At 42.7% G+C, this 19,530-nt stretch overlaps 1 protein-coding gene across 1 annotated transcript in view; it reads right to left on the reverse strand.

Moving 5' to 3' along the window:
• Nucleotides 1–5,949: 5,949 nt before the first annotated feature.
• The window catches only part of LOC115794665 (G patch domain-containing protein 8), a 32,263-nt gene continuing 18,682 nt past the window's right edge, over nucleotides 5,950–19,530 (reverse strand). Inside the window, 4 exon segments of the mRNA XM_075074431.1 lie at nucleotides 5,950–7,074; nucleotides 7,076–10,811; nucleotides 11,629–11,759; nucleotides 16,594–16,731. Coding sequence (XP_074930532.1) covers nucleotides 6,913–7,074; nucleotides 7,076–10,811; nucleotides 11,629–11,759; nucleotides 16,594–16,731 — 4,167 coding nt within the window. The 3' untranslated portion in view covers nucleotides 5,950–6,912.

Below are 19,530 nucleotides of genomic sequence, written 5' to 3' on the forward strand. Positions count from 1 at the left end.
AGCTGAGTGCAGCAAGGTGAAAAGAGAGTTTTGATAGCTGAGTGGGTGACTGCTACGCGCATTGCTGTGTGTGCGGCAAAGATAATTATGTTGCTTCAACAGTTTTATCAACAGCAGAGCAACTCAAAGTGTGAGGCATTCACAATATGGCAATTAACTCGATGATGGCATGTTTGAGAGCTAATACATGAAAAATTTGGATAGATGTTTTCACACTACAGCCTGGTAATATCCCTTTATTGTCTTGCAAACACACGTGCAGTCAATCGGTGTCTCTTAGCTGCCTCAATTTTAGGCATCTGTTTGATTTGATTTTTAGTGTGGAGAATGTGTGTCTGCATGTAGGTGTATGAGCTGTGACTTTTGCGCTTTGATATATTTTTGGTGCACGTTGAGTTTTTCCCTCCCTAGATGCCTTCAGCGGGGGGACTGCTCCATGCGACATACATTCAGTAACACACAACCTCCACAGAGTATTTCTCCATGCGCCACGCCTGTTAACAAACACGACACACCACAGGCTTTCGCTGCTGCACGGCCCCTTTGAAGAATTTCATAACCGGTAAATGGGAACGTTATCTGAGATCCTGATCCCGATAGTGACCCAACTGCAAGCTGAGAGGTCTGTTTGGGAATACAGGGGTTCAGATAGTGTGAGTTGATAGTGCATGTTTGTGTTTAAGGAGCATAAAATACACCTCAGGAGAAAAGTTATAGATATAATACTGTGTGTGTGTGTGTATTTGTATATCAAGCAGATTATCATAGCTTAATGTGATCTGACGTGTTATTTGTGGACTGGGCTTTGCTCAGAAATATCCCATGTCTGTGATGTTCAGTACATGGTAATGTACCAGTGCAGGCCTTGAGGAACGACTACCTGGAGCGATGCTGTCATCTAGCATTTGCCTTTTATAATTAAAACAAGCTCCAGTGTATGTGTGTGTTTTTTCTATTTGTGTGTGTGTGTGTGTGTGTGTGCGCGCGCGCGCGCGCGCGCTGTGGCGTGTGTCCATGTGGCTCATTTGCGGTGCAGTGTGATTAATGACTCCAGGGGCGAGTGAGCACTGGCGGTCAGCCCTTTCTGGTTATTCTGAGCTGACCTAGTGTGAGTGGGCCATAGTCGACACAAAGCCTTAGGTGATCTCAAAATCCTTGGCCATTCTCTCACCTGTACATCAGTTTCAGCACCGCAGGAATATTTTCTCTCGCTGAGAGAGGGGTGTGCAGATTCTACACAAGGACACACATTCAATCACCGGTAAAGGACACTCGCTGTTTGCTCGCTTTCTTTCCAGCTCCGGCTGGAAATTACTCTCTGAAAGGCCGGTATGGGTCTCTGTGCGGTCAAAAATACAGTAATAATCATACTTATATTAAAACATTGGCATGCCTGTGATCGATAAAGTGGGATCTTTATGTTAGAGATGAAAAATATCTAGAAACTAGATTTAAAAAAAAAAAATTGTGTGCATAAGTAATGTCTGAGGTGCAGGCAGCTGTTTTTTACCTGCATGCAAAAAATGTCTTTGGAGATCTTAGCACCATGTGTTCAATCTCCAGGGAAACCAATCCATAATTAGTAGTGTGTGTGTGTGTGTGTGTGTGTGTGTGTTTTTGTGTGTGTGTGTGTGTTTTTGTGTCTTTTTTTTTTTTTTATTTAATAATCGACGGTAATGAGATGAGCGGAGGGGAGAATAATCCTGGATTAACAGCTTAAAAATGCATGTGTTGTCATAACAACATCCTGATTGGGAGTTAATCATTGAAATACAGTCACACAAACACTCATTCTCACACACACACACACAGATACATCAACTCAGGAACCACCAGTTGTCCGTGCATCTGTATAGCTGTATACCACTAGCTGTGTGTGTGCTGTTTATCCTGTGTCGCTGACTTAATTAGAGAGTTAAGCAGGGTGCTCCTCTGAAGGGATTAAGGGGGAAATTATCAGAATCTGGAGACTTAATGCTGAAACCAGTTAAACGGAAGCAAGAGGAGGGGGATCAGAGCTCAGAAGAGAAAAAAGTTTGAGAGGCAGTTCTGCTGTTTATATACACATTCACATGTTCATTTATGTAAACTGTCCCCTTGAAGTCACGCTTAAACGCTCACATGTAGTTCAGGGTGTACAAGCAATTTGTTCACCCTTTCAAAGCTGCCGTTTGGGTGTTTTCTGAGTCATGGGCTCTCTCGTTGCTGGAGAGGCTCATGGATATTCTAGGATGCTAAGCAAGAGCCGAGGAGGCGACAGAAAATCAGACAAGCAGGACAAAGACGATCGGACAAAATCGACTTTACTGACTTTAGGATTGACAGGAACTGTGTGTCCCTCATCCCCGTCACGTTCGTGAAGCTGTGGCTGTGCATCCAAATTGTGAATTAACAACATAATGCAAGTGATGGTTATCTAACCAAAGGGTTTTCCTGACAGCCTCTGTGAGAAGCCATGAATAAAGTGACCTTTATCCTCTGCTGTGAAGCCATTTCCTGTATAGAACAGTTTTCTAATGGATGCAGTGTGTGCCCTAAAAAGCTCTGCTGATGAATTGGCGCACAATAACCACAGCTTTGTGGGACTTGTATGATCATTAAAAGATTATTTAGTGTTTTCTAATGAAAAATGCTTTTTCACTTGTCAGTAAGGCACAAGGTTGTGTCCATTATATGATTTATTTGACTCTTAAATGTTTGTTGAAGGAAAACTATAAGTTTTGGGTTTTTTTCTCATTAGTTTTCTGGAGAAACTCTCACAAATAACTCTCACAAAAGTCATCTTCATCATTGATCTGCGTTTTTGGTCAATGTGGCTATTTTAGACTCTCCCATTGCTGCTATTGTCTGAGGATTGAATGTGCTTGTGCATCTCTGCACGCTCACAGTTTGTGTGTGTGCGCATAGTAATCTTTGGTGGGAACATCTGTCTCTCAGAGATAACATAACCGAGGAATTAGGCATGCTGTCTTACCACCGAGCATCACATCTCACTATTACAGCCCCCTAAATTATACCCTATTACACCTCTCTGTGTATATGTGTGCGTGTGTGTGCAGATGAGTGTAAGCAATGTGCTGACAGTGTCATGTCCTTGGGGGACTGTGCCACATTTAAGAGTATCACTGAGCCCACCACCTCCCCTAATCCTTAAATCCATTGTAGACCAAAATTCACAGTTATTTCTACATAATACAAGTCCTACACAAACAAGTCTTGACTCAACGAGAGAGCCAAGCAAATAGTAAATGAATGAAATAACACAAAAAATAGAATAGCAATCTCTATGATAAATTGGCTTTTTTCTGGTTCAGAATTATACACAGCAATATGATGTTTTTGATGTAAAAGCTCTAAACAGCCTGAATCCACTTAGCTTTCCATATATTACACCTGTCTGAGCAGTATCTCTTATGCATCAGTGGTGACAGATTTCTCTTTGAAGTGTACTCTTTTATGAGAGTTCAAAAGCTCACAAAAGTTAACAAGGTGATGCATCAAAATCACAGAAAATTCAGAATCCTATATGATAAAATATGTGATTAAAGGATCATCTCACTATTCAACTCATGAAAAGGAGAATTTCAACTTTTTTTTTTTTTTTTTTGCTTGAATGTCATTTGGAGTTGGAATATTATCCTCTCTGTTAGTATAACACCTACTCCTAGGAACCACAGAGATCCAGTGAAAAGAGGAAAATTGGAGAGAAACTGTATTACAATCTCTTTTACAGCTCAAGGAAAACTTTTAATGAATGTCGGGAGGGGGGGCTCTGTAATAACACCACAAAAGCACATTGCCCTGTAAAGGGCTGTGCAGTACAACAGCATACAAACATGTAAATGATATGGTCTCTGAATGAAGGGAATTGAGATGACAAAGTGTAATGGTGCCTTTTCTTCTGCACAGTCAGAGAACAGCCGGGGGAGCTGAAAGCAGCCCCACTGACCTGGTTGAATCAAAGAGAAGGGTAGGAGGCGAGACCACAAAAAAAGGAAAGAAAGGAGGCGAGCAAGAGACGGGGAAGTGTCTCATTTATACAACACTGCAATTTGGGTCGATGGAGCATTTCAGTAGCCGTGAGGGGCTCTTTTTGCTCAATGCAATCTATAGCCTACCCGCAATCTAACAATCAAATGCGGTGCCAATAGAGGCGACCCTGCCTCACCAGTGAGCTCTCTGTGACTGCTGGTGTATTTTGACTGAGTGCCAGCTTTAGTTTTTATTCCTCATTAATTCTCAGAAGCGACTGACTGAAGAAACTGCTTCCTCTCTGTCATAAATCAACTCACACTCCTGAGTGTGTGTGTGTGTGTTTGTGCGCACACAGCAGCAAAACATGTACACACCAGGGGGTGAATTTTGGGGCTTAGGTAATGGTTTAATCAGTCACTGACAGAAAGTACAGTGATATTGTGATTGCTAATTTTCATGTGACCCCAGTGTGGATGACTGTGTGTGTGTGTGTGTGTGTGTGTGTGTGTGGGAGCTTAAAAATTTTGTGCTATAATAAAGTGAAGATTCTGCTATTGCCTCACTATTCAAGGATAAATTGGCTTTTAAAATAACATGCTGTGTTTAGTGCTCAATTTCCACCTTTTAGGTTCTTTGTGTGTGACTGTTTCCATGGATTTCCCCATTAGAGTTATGAACTGGAGCAGATTTTCTTTCATGTCATCTCTGTGATTATCAGTATTGGAGGACTGAGAAGTTGCAGCACATTTGAGTATCTCTAAATTAAACTCTGGGAAAGAACAGAGTAATTGTGTGTGTGTGTGTGTGTGTGTGTGTGTGTGTGTGTGTGTGTGTGTGTGTGTGTGTGTGTGTGTGTGTGTGTGTGTGTGTGTGTGTGTGTGTCAGAGAGGGAGAGGTAGCGATAGAAAGGTTTGATGCTGTAACAGCTGCTAATTATTGCTGCTCTATATTTCACACAGTCTGTTTGATCTCCCGTCCTGTGGAGAGAGATAGGGATTCTCTGTTTCTGTTCCTCCCAAACTCGCACACTTTACACACAGGCTCAGGGGTCACAAGGAGGAGAAAGCAGGCTCGTGCTCTAATTACTGAATCTTTGCAAGAGATGACTTATTTGTAGCCAACACTTCAGGACAGAAAGTGTGCATTTTGTGTACTGCTTTTGTGCCGGCTTTTATGTCGCCCCTTCTCGAAACCCCCCCCCCCCCCCCTCACGTGTTGGGCTGTGTTCACTGATATCATGGAGGGCAAATCAATCCAATCTCTCAAAGCACTCTGGGTAGTCTAAGCCCATAGACCATCTGGATGCCGCTCTGTTCTCTTCTGTGTTCTGCTCCCTGAGTGCCGGCCGCTGCAGTGATCAACTATTTGGCAAGCAGCTTTGACACATCACCAATCACCAGGCTTGAATACATAGCAACAGTTACCAGCATCCATAACCCTTGGCAAGATATGTAAGAAATTCATCTTTGTGTGTGTGTGTGTTTTAATGATTGAATTTTTTTTTTTTCTCTTATATTTACATTTAAAAAAAAAAAAAAAAGAGTTTGTTCTGAAATAGCTACATTTGGTTGAATAGATTTGGACAAAATGGTGAAGGACTAATAAGATGTACAAACTGAAACAAAGGGCAGTCATATCTTCTACAGCTGACACAAAAAATATCAAAATTACTCTTTCTTTAGTGCCACTGGGATGATCAGGATACATAGTGATAGCTTTCCAAATCAACAAATTGCTGCATTTAAAAAAAATGATAAAAAATGTATCCTGTTTTAAATTCATGTGTGTGCACTTATTTTTGAGACCACTGTAGAAAACCACACAGTATTAATTCTTAATGTCAGTCTGTGTTGCAACATGTTGCTGTCAACAAGAATAAGACATTAAAAAAAACAAACAATAAAGCACATTTATTTTCACTCACGCTTTATTGTAACTTATCAGATTCATTCATTTCTGTCTTATAAACTCGTTTGTTAAATGCTTTGTGGAGGAAAAAAAAAATGATGTCACACATGGTAGGTTGTGTAAAAGGTCTATCACCGAAGCCATGAGGTATGGGATAAGCATTGTACTACTGGTCAAGGTTAAATTCACAATTTATTTTAGTGTTTCTCATCATTCTAATATTATCATATACTGTCAGAATATTTACACTATAGAGACAAAGCAGGTCTTTACATGTGACAGATATGGAAATTAGATGTTGTTCTTCCTGCTGCGAGTGTGCGTGTGTGTGATCAGAGCTACCTCACGCACACGCACATACAGTATACACCAAGGTTAAAATGTCTTTGCCATATTCACCGGCCCCTGGAACGTTATTTATGTTTGCTGAAAGTCACTCTCTAACTCAGATAACCTGTATGAAATGGAGATAAGGGGAGAGTATTATCACTGTCTCTGTCCCTGGCATGAAGGATACTTCAAAAGGCAGCTGGTCTGTCTGTGGTTCAGAAGGAAAGAGAGAAGATGACACAAGCTTAGCTTGTCTTTGAATAGCAGGTGCACCTTTCTCTTTATTCTGCTCCTGAATGAGGAATGATGGAAAAAAGCAAAGGATCAAAGTCTGTTTTTTTTTTTCTTTCACCGTCTGTTTTAACACAGCAGAGGCTAAATGGAGAAACAAAATCTCATTTGAAAACAGTCAATAGTTTGGCTGTTGGTGTGTATACATGCGAGTGAGTGTGTGTGTGTCTGAAGGCATATGTGCAATAAGAGTTGGAGTTGATACTACTAAAAGCACTGACACATCCCAGTTTCAAATAGCAGGCCTGTCTTCAAACCAAACATTCCTTCTTTCTCTCTCCCACAGGCCAGTGCTGCCAAGAAAGATTAATAAACATGGCACCCACTCTAAAAATCATAACGCCTTCTGCTGAAACTTCACTGGCCACGATCTGTCCATGATAGGCTGTGGATTCAGGGGTTGCAGAGCTACTGGGGAGAGTGGAGCGATTGGGGTCGCGTGGAAAGTGGGTGACTGGGGAAGCAGAAGGGTGGGAGGATGTGACAGGAGGATGGAGGGAAACAGGGAGGAGATGGAGAAAGGGGAGAAGTGAAGATGATGAGGGAGGGAAGGGTGGCAAGGGGGGAGGGGGTGAGAAAGATGAACTGGTTGTGGGTGGATAGCAGGAGACGGGGATGAGCTGGAAGTCGAGGAAGAGTGAGGGGGCATAGATAGGGCTGTGTGTTGTACAATGATATGGTGGAGATTGGACAGAGGGGGAGATGGTGTGAGAGGGGTGAGGTTAGGGACACCCAGAGCTATGGGCTGACTGAAGTTCTCTTGTGGGGTCATGTGTGGAAGCGGGAGACTGACCTGGAGGGTGTGGTGCACTTGCTTTTGCATTGAATCTGTATGAATTACCTGGGCTTGAAGCTGCAGAGGTGTGTATTGTGCCTCTGAAGTCCCACAGTTCTCCGCCTGCACATTGTGTGTGTAGTTTGCCTGTGTGTGTTTCTCTGTATTTTCTTGTATATTTTCCAGGACTTTCTGCATGTGCTCTCTTGCCTGCTCTTGCAGCAGACGATATTTGCCCATCTCCTCCGCAGTAAAGCTGATCGGCGGAGCAGTCTCTCCACCTGTCTGTTCGGCATCAGTTCTAATCTGTGATGGGCAGACATTTGGCGTGCTGCTGGGATTTGACCCAACCAGAGGACATTTTTGACTGTCACTGGTTGCTCCAGGATCTGTACCGCAGCTCTTCGCTTCCTTGTTTCTCTCCTTCTCCTGACTCTTCTCAAGCAGCCCCTTTTTCTTTCTAGCCTTTCGCTGAATTGCAGGTAGTTTTCCTATAAGAGGAAGAAGCAACCTAGAGGGTTTTTGTAGTAGCGACTTACTGGGAGATAGTGCTGAAAGAGTTGTGTCTGGGCCTCTTGTGTTGACAGAGGCAGAGGGCCCTTGGCCAGACTGTGAATCCTTTAGCTGTGACGGACTTCTGTCACAATTATGTGTGTTGACACTTGGAACTGTCGGAACAAAAGTGGATCTGCTGGGAGATGAATGTGAGAATGGGCTTGAGGAAAGGGCAGATGAAATAGACGTAGGGCTGCTCTGCTTTTTTGGCTCCTGACTGGCCTCTGCAGCCCTTGAGGACGTCTTGCAGGAGCTAACTGTCAACCCATCCACAGTGACTCCCGAGCAGGTGCTACTCCTGCTCCACTCCCAGCTCAGCTCAGACATGTTGGTGCTGCTACAAGGGCTGCAGGAGCGTGGGCTGTGGCATCTGCTGTCCTGTGTGTTGATCACACTCTCGCAGCTGTACATCTGTCTGCTTGTCCACCACTCAGGGCTTGAGAAATGTGTTGAACTTGAGCGTCTGGTGCCTGCACATATCCTCACACCGCCTGGGCTGTCAGCTCCTGTCCTGGAGCCTGATGTGGACCTGTGTGCCCCCCTGTCTTCCCAGCTGTCACTGCTGCCCCATGTCCATCTGTCCCAGTCTACATCTTCTGTACTAAGATGTCTGCGTCTTCTGCCCCAGCTACTAGGACTGGGGCTAAACCTTGCAACCTTATCCCACTCCACTGCTCTGCTTCTCGAGCTCCACCCAGTCCTTGACCTGACCTCCTCACTACCTCCAGGACAGGCCCCTCTCATCCACTCCCACTGTTCTGTACCTGAAATCAGGCCTCTGTCTCTGCCACCTGAATGTCCTTGCGTTTCCCTCCCCCTCTCCTCCCAGAATTCACGATGCCTCAAACTCTTCCTCTTACTATGAATGAATTTCCTGTCCCCATGGAGGAGTTTTCTCTTTTTCATCGAGCTGTTAGAGCAGCTGTTGTCAGGGTAACAGCAGTCAATGAAACTCCTGGGGTTGCTATGGTGAGCCCTTTCCCAAAACAGCTTTGAGTTACATCCTGGTGAGAAGGAGTGTAAGGAGAAGTGAGACCGCCAGGGAAAAGTCACCGCATCTCCGTCTCGCTTTCCCTCCTTCTCGGTATCTCTGTCTGCTGTGTGCCTGGTGAGATGGGAGTAGACACTGGAGTGTTCTGCCTGCTCTCTGTCTGGCTGTGACTGGCATTCAGTGCTGTGGCTCCTATGAGGCCTCCTCTTCCTGACAGAGACAGATACTGGCTCAGCCTCACATCTCCCCAGGAGACAGCTGCTCCCTGCTCCCCCCACCTTCCTCATCCTCGTCTCTCTTTGCCTCCTTTTCTTCCCCCATCTCCCTCCAGTTTCTCCTTTCCTCTCTCTTCCAGTGGAGACTGTAGAGACAACACTCCTCACTTTGCACCTTGCTGATTGGCGCTTGTCTGAAGTTTTTTCCTTCTCAGCCCTCTTTCTCTTTCCCAGCTTGTGTTTCTTTGTGCTGGCTTTCCTCTTTTTGCGTGATACTTCAGAGACACCCACATAGGGCTGTGGAGCATTGGCACACTTGCACATTGTCTCACTCCCACACTCACACCTGGATGGGCTGATGCACATCTCCTCTGTGCCAGGCTGGGTGACAGACTCTAATTTACAGCTCAGGGCTGTGATGGCTCTCTCCCTGATCCCTCTCGCACCCTCTAATCTGCCTCCCGGAGGATTCTGGAAGTTTGTGTCAGAGCTGTCACTATGAGTGGGGTCAAATGAATGGGGAGCTGCCCGCATGCAATTCTCCATACTTAGCATGCATCTTTCTTTTCCTGGTCTTGTTTCTGATGATAAAAGGTTTTTGTTCTTTAGGAACAGGTGTGCTTCTGTCTCCACATCGATATGTTGCTCTGCTTTGAAAATTTCCTCAGCTTTTTTCTCCCTGTGTGCTCTGAACTCTTGTCTTATCTGTCTTTGTAAACAAGACTGAGTGTCTGGTTTAAGAATAGCTGGTACGCATGATTTTGATTCATCTGAAAGAGAACACGGCTGATTTTGTTGTGAATCCTTCAGATCCTCTGTGAGTTTTTCTGGCCGTTGAAGGTTCAAGCAGAGCGGGTTGCAGCTGTAGGAGATGTGTGGTTGAGACTTGGTGAACCTAAGTAAACTGACAGGCCATCTCAGACTGGTAGAGCCATCTTTCCCAAGCACACACACATCCTGACTCACCTCCCTCTCGCTCTCTGTTTCTTTCTTTCCCTCTGACTTGCTGTCTGTGTGTTTGGTATCCATGTGTGCTACTGCTGGTGCTATGCCCCATATGGTCACCTGAGCTTGTGATGTTGAGAACAGTGAATCATGACTCTGATTATCAGGTGCTGCTGTGGAAATAGGAAAGTGTTCTTTTACTATGTCTCTTTTTTCAATCTGTTCCTCCTCTCTTATGGGCTCTCTTGGGATCAGCTGCGTGTCACTTGGTAAGACACCGTCAGGGCCAGACTGATCCTTTTCACTCTCACTGTGTTTTCTCTCATCTGCTACCCCAATTTCCCTGTCGATATCTTCCATTATTCCCCTTATCCTTTCTTTCATTTGTTCCCTCTTCTCTCTCTCCTCTTCCTCCAGGTCTGAAAAAACAGAGGCAGAAGGCTCCAGCCTGGGCCCCCTGCGTGAGAAACAGAAGGATACTCCAAGCCTGCCTCCCACTCTCCCCTGTGAAGAGAGAGGCAGCTGGGGATACAGGCTGTGGCAAGACTGGGGGCTCGCTGCAGGAGTGTTTGTATCGGCTGTCTCAGTCACTAGTGGGGATTCTGCGAGAGCAGTGGCCGGTGGTGCTTGGGAAACAGAGTGGCATGGATCTTCTGACGGGTAGCTGATAGTAGTTGTCCTGGGTTGTGTAGAAGTGGATCTCTGGGGCTGGCCCAAAGGTTTAGGTTTGTCCTTAGGGCTGTGGTCTCTTTGTCCCACATCTTTATCTCGCTGCTGACTCACAGCTCTGACTGTGCGTCTTAGGCCATAGGTCCTTCTTTGGACTCTGCAACAAGATGTGATAAGACAAGAATATGTGACTTTAGTTGATAATACTTGACTAAGTTTTTCTGGCATGCCTCTAGATTTACACTGAACCACTCACCCTGGCATCGTTTTTCAGTGAGGTTGTGCAACAATGCAAACATTTCTACAACACCTTAAAGCTGCTATTAAGATACTTCCTCATGAATTTAATGTAGTCATGAAAACATAAATTGTTTTAATAACATGGAAATTTAGGAAGTTTTAGACAAATAGATGGCACAATGAATAAAAAGCAAAAATATACCTTTAAATTTGAGTATACACTCTACCTTTTATAATGGAAGAAAGAAAGAGGAACAAAGGAAAGTAGTCATAGTAATGCTGTTCACACATTGCCACCTGATTATAGGAAACACATTTAATTGCACAGGGAATAGTGGCAATCAAGTTGATTATTGCATGATGCATTGTCTTATTGTACCAGTTGTTTTGATTACTTTAGGTGAACAAAGCCAGAAGCAAGTTTCCTCTTACAATTCACTTTGCTCATTTTATTTAGTAAATGCTGATGCTAATTTTTCGCTAAAACCTTATGTCCTCCATCTAAAAATGAATCAGATGCTCCCAGTGTCAGCAAGGATGTGTCTTCATGATATATTTACTTCACCTGTGGCCTGGCTAAGCCAGCTGAGTGCTCTCACATCTGTGGATGCATCCATCAAACCTATGAAATGTTGACTGGATGTGACACACTCTAACCCCTCTGGACTCCTGCCCCTGGTCTCATTACACACAAACTGCCACAGACTTGCACAAATACACACTCCCCTGCTCACCGCTGAGTTTCCTGTTGCAGCTGTGCGAGCTGGTGCAGACGCCTAAGAGCCTTCTCCTGTTTGCGCTGGTCCTTCCACGATTTTGAAGCTACGTTACGAGCAAACTCTCTGTGCTTGAGCTCCTTCAGCCTCTGCAGGAAATGGAAATAAAGAATGATAGAGAGGGGGACAGAAACAGTATGTGGGGGGTGGGGGGACAACGAGCGATGCAAGAGTGGGACAAAGAGGAGGGTAAGTGAGAGTTAGTTTTAGGAAGCTCTCTGCAGGCAGCTGTCTTTCAGACCACACACATCAGTCAGCAGTGTTTGCAGATGTTCTCCGAAGCTCGTGTCCAATTAACTCCATTCAGTCTGCACGAAAGGATCCTTCCTTCAACACACAGCTTGAAACCAAACATCCCAACTAGTGAATAGTAGATTACACAGTTGAGATGAGTGGAATAAGCACGATGATGCTGCTCTTTCTGAGTAACATTTTTCATTTTGGTCAGCACCCTTCGTTCAATGACACACCACAGATTCAGTTTATTAGTCATCACAGCTCAAGTAGAGGCACTTTTGAACCAATGAAATAAACAGACGATATTTGTTTGCTGATGTTAGAATGGGCAAACACAAAGGCACACATTTAAATGCTGTAAAGGCCAGTGATTTATTCTGGAAAAATGTGGGCCTCTGTTTTATACTGAATATATGTGTGCTTTTTCAGCAAACTGGTTGGTCTTTACCTCCATTATATTACAAGATAATTAATAATTAGCTCAGCTTTACCCATGTGTGTATTTATATGAACTCATATGTCTGTAGCCATAGGTGCACCAGTTTTCTTGGGGAAACAATGATTCATGCGCCTCTCTCTCCAGTTTCCTTTTCTAACACACTTTAATCCCTTCTTTATCCATGCTTGGCAGGTATGTGTGCACGGACGCTGGTGTCTTTCTTGTTGTCTGTGAATGTCTGAAGGGTAAGGAGGGACTCTGGAGTTTGGGGATAGCTGCAGTATCTCACACCACCATCCGTTCTATTTCCATTCTTATTCAATCACATATTCCAGCGTATCTCAGCTCCTTCACTGTGCAATCCAACCACAGCTTACACATCCAAGATTTGTTGTTCACAATATATGCTCTTATCCTGTACTATAAGTTGCGGCAGGATTACATCACACTCACTTTTAGATTATGTTATACTATTATCCTATCCACCCATACAATATGTATCACACACAAACACGCACATGCATGCACCCATCAGATTAGCCCCTTACGGATCAGATTTATTTATACAGTCACTCTCTTTCACGCAGATCGTGTGCAGGAGCTGACAGTTTTCAGGTTAATCCCAGCTGAGTCTTACACAAGCTGGTGTCTTTTTACATTATTGCTCAATGCTTAACATCCCTATGTCAGCATACTGAAGACAGCAATAAGTATGTACCATAGAATCAAGACTTGTGGGCTTGAATCCCTTAAACAAAGTGTAACTTCTTGTGGATTGTATGTAGATGTGAGCAATCATATGCTAGTGTACATCAAAAAGCTTTGAGTTGTTGGGATGCCAATCAGATTCTATGGGGAAAACTAATCTTGTTCATGCAAGGAAGCACACATAACTAGAAGGGCACTCAGCAGAGCGCATACCTCGCCCACCCAAAATTTTCAATGTGCCGATACTACACTGCAGTAGATACCACCCAGTATTGTCATACTGCATCAGGTTCAGCTATATTTTGGTATTAGTTGCATGTCACTGGCTTTATTTCTTACTCTACAGGAGTGAATTATTCTTTGACCTTATAATTTGACCCGGAATCCTCTTTAGATCATAAACAAACTTTCTTATATGACAGAACTTGTGGTGAACTTCATGTTGCACCTTTTTTTGAGAGAGAGAGAGAGAGAGAGGTTCCAGGTTATTCTTCTCTCTTAAACCATGTCCTACTGCAGGCAAAGCTGAAGCTATATTTAGAGACAAATAAAATATTACACAAAGAACTATTTTAGCTGAATACACAGGACAGACATATTTCAACTTTAAAGTGGATACTTCTGTCTTCAAAGTTGATGTCATGTCCCCAACTGCAGGAAATGATGTTCCTGCTCTCCAACATGCAAGCCTAGCTATGTGCTGTGAAGCTCAATGCGTCTGTCAAAGCTTCGATCAATATTCCTTTAGATGTGTTAAGGAGTGCTCAGGCTGAGGCAACTATGGATGAGTCAGAGTTGATTCATATCCGCTAGGGCCTTAGAATGAAGGATGATGTATTCTTAGGTAGCATTTGAGGGGCCATGCTAATGGGCTGATTGCCTTTTATTTAAAAGGGAGTGTAATTCTGTTGTAATGAGCAATTTCTGTAATCAGCAGTAAATGCTGATAAAGCCCTGTATTCAGACATGTTTATCCCTGAATCGATGACAGGGAAAGAAGACAGAGCAAACGCAATCAGCTTCCATTCTCCAAAGCCAATACTCCTGCAGGGAAACTGTCTTCAGCTAGAATTTCATCTGTTGTCTGCTCCGTGGGAAGAGTGTACATGTATTTCTGTGCTTGTGTGTGTGTGTGTGTGTGTGTGTGTGTGTGTGTGTTCCTACAGCGCCAGTGGCTACTGTCAGCTCAGTGCCTCATGCAGCTCGTTTCATGTGCCTGCCGCTGGCTAAAACAAAGCATTAACATTGGCCTGCAGTTGCCTCAATTTATTTTCAAAGAACAATGACAGAGGAGGAACAGTCTTATTTAATGTTTATTTCATGATACATAGTGTGGGTGTTCAGAAGTGGGAAGCGGCTTGGCTTGTTTGAGAGACTGCCTGCATTTGAGGATGAGTGTGTGTACACGGGTAAGTGCATGTCTGCATGTTTGTGCATGCAAGTGTATGCTTTGGCATGACAACAGATAGCTGTAGGAAAACGAGCTATCAGAAGAACCTACAGCTTGTTAGTCCAGAGTGGAGGTTGTGTATGAAAATGGATGTGAAAGCAGAATGCAGAAGAAAACCTGCTGCTGAGGCTTTTTTCTAATGGTCCATTGGTCTTATCGTGTCCAAACCGGAATAATGGAATCATACTTAAGCTATGACTAATAGCTCTGTTTTATTTGGTACTGAATATTTTTCTTTTTGAAGGAAGTACAAACTGAGGAATAAAGTGAATTTTAGAACATTATTATGTACCAGATACATACAAATCAGCTGCTCTGAGATTTGGCCCAGAGGAAAAAAGAACTTTTCTTGTATCATAAATTTAGCGCTTACAAGTCTGCTGTACATCTACAATACTTCTATGTTGTATTTATTTAATATAGCCACTTTGCTTTTCATGCAGTAATAGCTCAGCTGTTATGTTTATGTTTCCTGAAAACTCCCGGAGTCCTTTTGAAGCGCTGATATGAAACACTGCATTATCACCTTTCTATTAAAAGATTTGCTTTGCTTTTAATGCTGGGCTAAATTACTTTTCCAATTTGGTTCACAGAGACATTGGACTCCAAATTGCCAAATTAGTGTGCTTTTACTTCTATTATGAATATTTTGATATTTCTGACATACAGAGCACAATAAAAGCCAGCCAAAGGCATCCAGCTGTGCATGCAAACTGCCAAGCAACGGCACAATCAAGAACAACCTAACTTTCCAATGTTTATCTTAACTTCACTGTCTGCAAATATCTCTCAAAACTATGTCTGAAAAATGTAGTTTATTGAAAGGTTTCTGAAGCATATAATGCAAATAAGCATCACACTAACCTCTCGGCTATGAGGGGAAAACCCAGCTGTGCCACATGGCCAGTAAGAGAAATTTGCCCCATTAGTAACGCTGGCGACTTTTCCATCTTTAGCCTATGGTGGTAATGCTGCGTGTTTAACCAGAATGTAACATAAAATTTAATGATTTACAAAATGTGCTACAAGTGAGTAGTTATTGGCATTGCTACCGAACCACAATATTTCAAAGAATGGACACAGTCTCACATCTTTGCGTTAAAAATAAATAGAAAATAATGATTGAGAAATGAAGCCTCTTTTTTTCTTTACATGTTAATTTAGAAGTTTTGAAATTTTAGGAAGGACAAAAAGTAAAAGAAAATTCTGGACTTTAGCCTGGTTTCACATGCTGTGTGGATAAACGTATTAATAATGAGTTTCCTTACACCTCTATCAGGTCATAATGATGTCACTTTAATAGTATAACACACAAAAAAAAGGATTTGTGAATAACTTTTCACTTTATCCATATAACAGATTAAATATAAAATATTTCCTTATGTGGGTTATGCCAAATTTGCAAAGTCATAACGCACATTGTGCAGTCATACCTTCCACAAATTGGGTTTTAATAATGTCAGAAGAAAAAATAAAATTTTTGTTTAATTATCCATTTAATATTTGCAAACATACAGCATATACCCTGATGTACCAAAATACGTGCATATGTACTGTGTATGTCTAGTAGAAATTACAATACCATCATTACTCTACTGTGTTTATACTAGAAACTCATTTTTTTAAATTATTATTATCTTTTTTATTTAATAGTCTTTGGGAATTTGCTTTAGGTTCTATGGCTTCAATTATTCTAAGTTGGATCAATGCAGTCTATTTAGTTTTATATCAGCCTGTTCAAATGGAAAGCTAAAATATAATTGCAGTGCTAGGTGTGTGTGTGAGTGTGTGTGTGTGTGTGTGTGTGTGTGTGTGTATAGGCTGCACATGTTTGCTTGTGCGCTTTCTCACTATGTGTGCTTGTAAGAAATGATGCGGTTGTTAGACTCCTGCTGTTACCTGGTGAGAAACCGTGCCCAGTGGGGAGACTGACATGGACATGTAAAGCAGCTTTCCATCAAAACACATAATGCTAACACACCCAAACTCTACAAGAAGATATGGTGAAAAACAAAACAAAACAAAAAGACTGCTTGTGTGTTAGTTTTTGTGCCCCTACATAGTGTGTGCGCGCACGCATCTCATGTACCTGTTTGTGTGCATGGTCGTAGGAGTTGATGTGGTTGTCAAACTCCTGGTGTCTGAGGTACTGCTTGTCACACAGCTCACAGTAGAAAAGAGCCTTCAGATCCTCCACCGAGCAACCCAAAGCCCTCTCTGTGCATTCCTGGAGAAAGAGATGGAAAGAATGAGTGAACACATTGGAGGGATTGGGAAAGAGAAACGCGAAAGACTCGAGCTGGAGGCATAAACAGACAGAGATATAAAGGGTTAGCGAGGTAGAGATAGAGAGCAGGAGGAGTGGGGGAGGGGGATCAAGCGAATGGAAGATTGTTAGCCATTTAAAGGAAATCTGCATCCCAGAGAAATCAGCAATAATAGCCTCCTCATGTGCTCTGCATAAAACTGTTAAACGGCTTCCCATTAAAGTATGTTGCCTTTGCTGCCACTGCTGGAGGTTGGACAAAGCCACTGAAGCCCTGTGCTCATGGCAACCTGAGCCTGGGGACACGTTTAATACAGCCGCTATAATAGAAACTTGTGTAAGTGCTAAAATGGCAAATTGTCTGAATTTCTCTGCGAGGAAACCAATGTTTGACAGACGGATGAAAAAACTAAGCATCTGAAAACCACAACTTGGACTTTTTGTACAGACAAATACACACATAGCCATGCAGGTAAATAGCACATGGATAGAGATACACATACACAACCACTATGCAAATGGCACATGGACCTGAGGGAGTAAATCGCTTGTCTGCATGCTCACATCAGCCAGAGGGCTTTTTTTTTTTTTTTTTTATGGTCTGAATACATGCACAGTGTTGTGTACAATAGATGTGTATGCTTGCTTGTGTGTGCGTGTTGAGGAGTGTGTGTGCATTCATGCCATGCTCTGCTTCAGAATGTAATTTCCCTGAGGCTAGGGGCTGCCAATAAACACTATTGAATTCTGTTCTACACTGACATGATGGGAATTTAATTTGAGGTTGTCACTTCTTTCTCTCTCTCTCTGCTTCTTTCCTTCCTTCTGTCCATCTTCTATCTCTCTCCCTCTCTTATGTAGCACTTATTCTGTCCCCGCCTTTTTATGCTCCTCCTTCAAATCACTCTTCTTCTCTTTCACTTTATATCCCCTTTCATCCCTTCTATTTGCCTTTTTCTCTTTCTGGCATCCTCTTTTTTTCTGTTTGGTGAGTCCTGGGTCATGCAGTGACAGAGTCTATTGGCCCCAATTTGTTTCAGTAATATGCCTGCGCACAGGAACAGAGGTGAGAGGAAAAGAAGGTGAGGATAAGAATTGCAGGCAAGAGGAGAAACAACCCCTGCCTGCCTCATAAACACACATGCAGACCCGCACAAGCGCCTCAGCATTATTATTGCCAGTAACAATCATCATTAACCATTATTTGCTACATCCAGGTAACTTTACACACATACATTAACCTGGAAAAGAACTTGTCCTTCCTATGACCATGCGGGAAGTTATTTAGAGTGGGTGAAGGGGAGGGGAGACTGAAGGACAGGGTGGCAGGACTCTCCTATACTAAAATCAACAGAAAGGTAACTAATATACATTGATCCTGTGACGTTCCAAGAGTGCGCAGTATTGATCTGCCTTGCAGGCTTAAGTCACTGCAAGAAAACGATCTAATCACCTAGAGCAGTGTTCATTTGAGTACTGCTGGGGTGATAAGATTGAGATAACGAATGCTGCGAATTTGTCATCTGTAGGGCTTATGCAAGATTACATAGGAACTCTGTAAGTGAATGTCAGTGGATGTGTGTACATGTGAGGTTGTGTATATTTTTGTGTGCCTTTCCCAGACCCTTTCTTCTCACCTCTCTGTGTTCTGTCAGGATAATTACTTTTAACAATGAGAAATATATATAGAAAGACGCGAGGAAAGGTGTGAATGCATCAAAGCAGAAACGTACGCTTGTGCGGGCATGCGTGGGCCAACTCAGAGGCCATTTGTTTATTTCGAAGGCATCTTGGCAAGTGGCTGCTCATTTTTCTGCTAAATACTGAAATCAAACACACCGGCTTTCAACTGATTTAAATGTACGGCTCTCATATACTGTAACTTTCCACTATGGATACACTTACAGAAATACATCTACGTAGTTACCCCCCTGTGCACGCACTTATGCATGCACAGTCACACACAGTCTGTCAAGCTGATATACCACTGCCAAATTAATCTAGACCTCAATTTACCTCACTAGCATAAATCTGTTTGCAGAATAAGCACAATTGATGTTTCTGCAGACCTGAATGGACAGTGATTGTTTACATGATTATGCATGTGAGTGTTTGTGCAGGGCTGTGAACATCCATGCTTTTTTTTTTTTTTTTTTTCCTTTGCGCTTATCCACAGTTTGTAGGAGAAGTGCCAATTTATCTCTTTTCATAGCTGAAATTGTGCCACAAATAAGAGTCATTTTGGACCATGACCAGAGTTTCAGACACACAGTTTAATGTCTTTGAGTTGCTGTGGAAATGAACAGGTCACGCTTAAAGTGTTTTACAGATGTGGTCTGTCAGCATTTGAGAATGCGCGCACTGGAAACTAATGATATACAATATATTCATGAAAAATGCTCCAAAACATGAATATCCTTTCGGGAATATCTTGGAGTTCTATGGATTTAAACTGTGGCAGCACCTTTTCTGATGCACTGCCATCATTACAGTTCAGGCTGCCCTTTTTTGATGACTCCTATGGTATGTAAAATCAAAAATGCTCATTAGCTGTGAACTCTCTGTTCTGAGACTTGTGGAGATGATTTTCAAATAACCATAACTCTCTCTATATGTTTTAATTCTTCATCTCTGGGTTGACCTTCAAGACTGCTGAACAGTACCAAAAATAAAAGAACCATTAGATAATATGCTTATCACTGTAATAATGTAACTTTTACTTACATCTTGACACTGATTTGAATTCAGGTGGAACCATGT

The sequence above is a fragment of the Archocentrus centrarchus genome, chromosome 16 (genome assembly GCF_007364275.1).
Source record: "Archocentrus centrarchus isolate MPI-CPG fArcCen1 chromosome 16, fArcCen1, whole genome shotgun sequence".
In the NCBI taxonomy this organism is placed as follows: domain Eukaryota; kingdom Metazoa; phylum Chordata; class Actinopteri; order Cichliformes; family Cichlidae; genus Archocentrus; species Archocentrus centrarchus.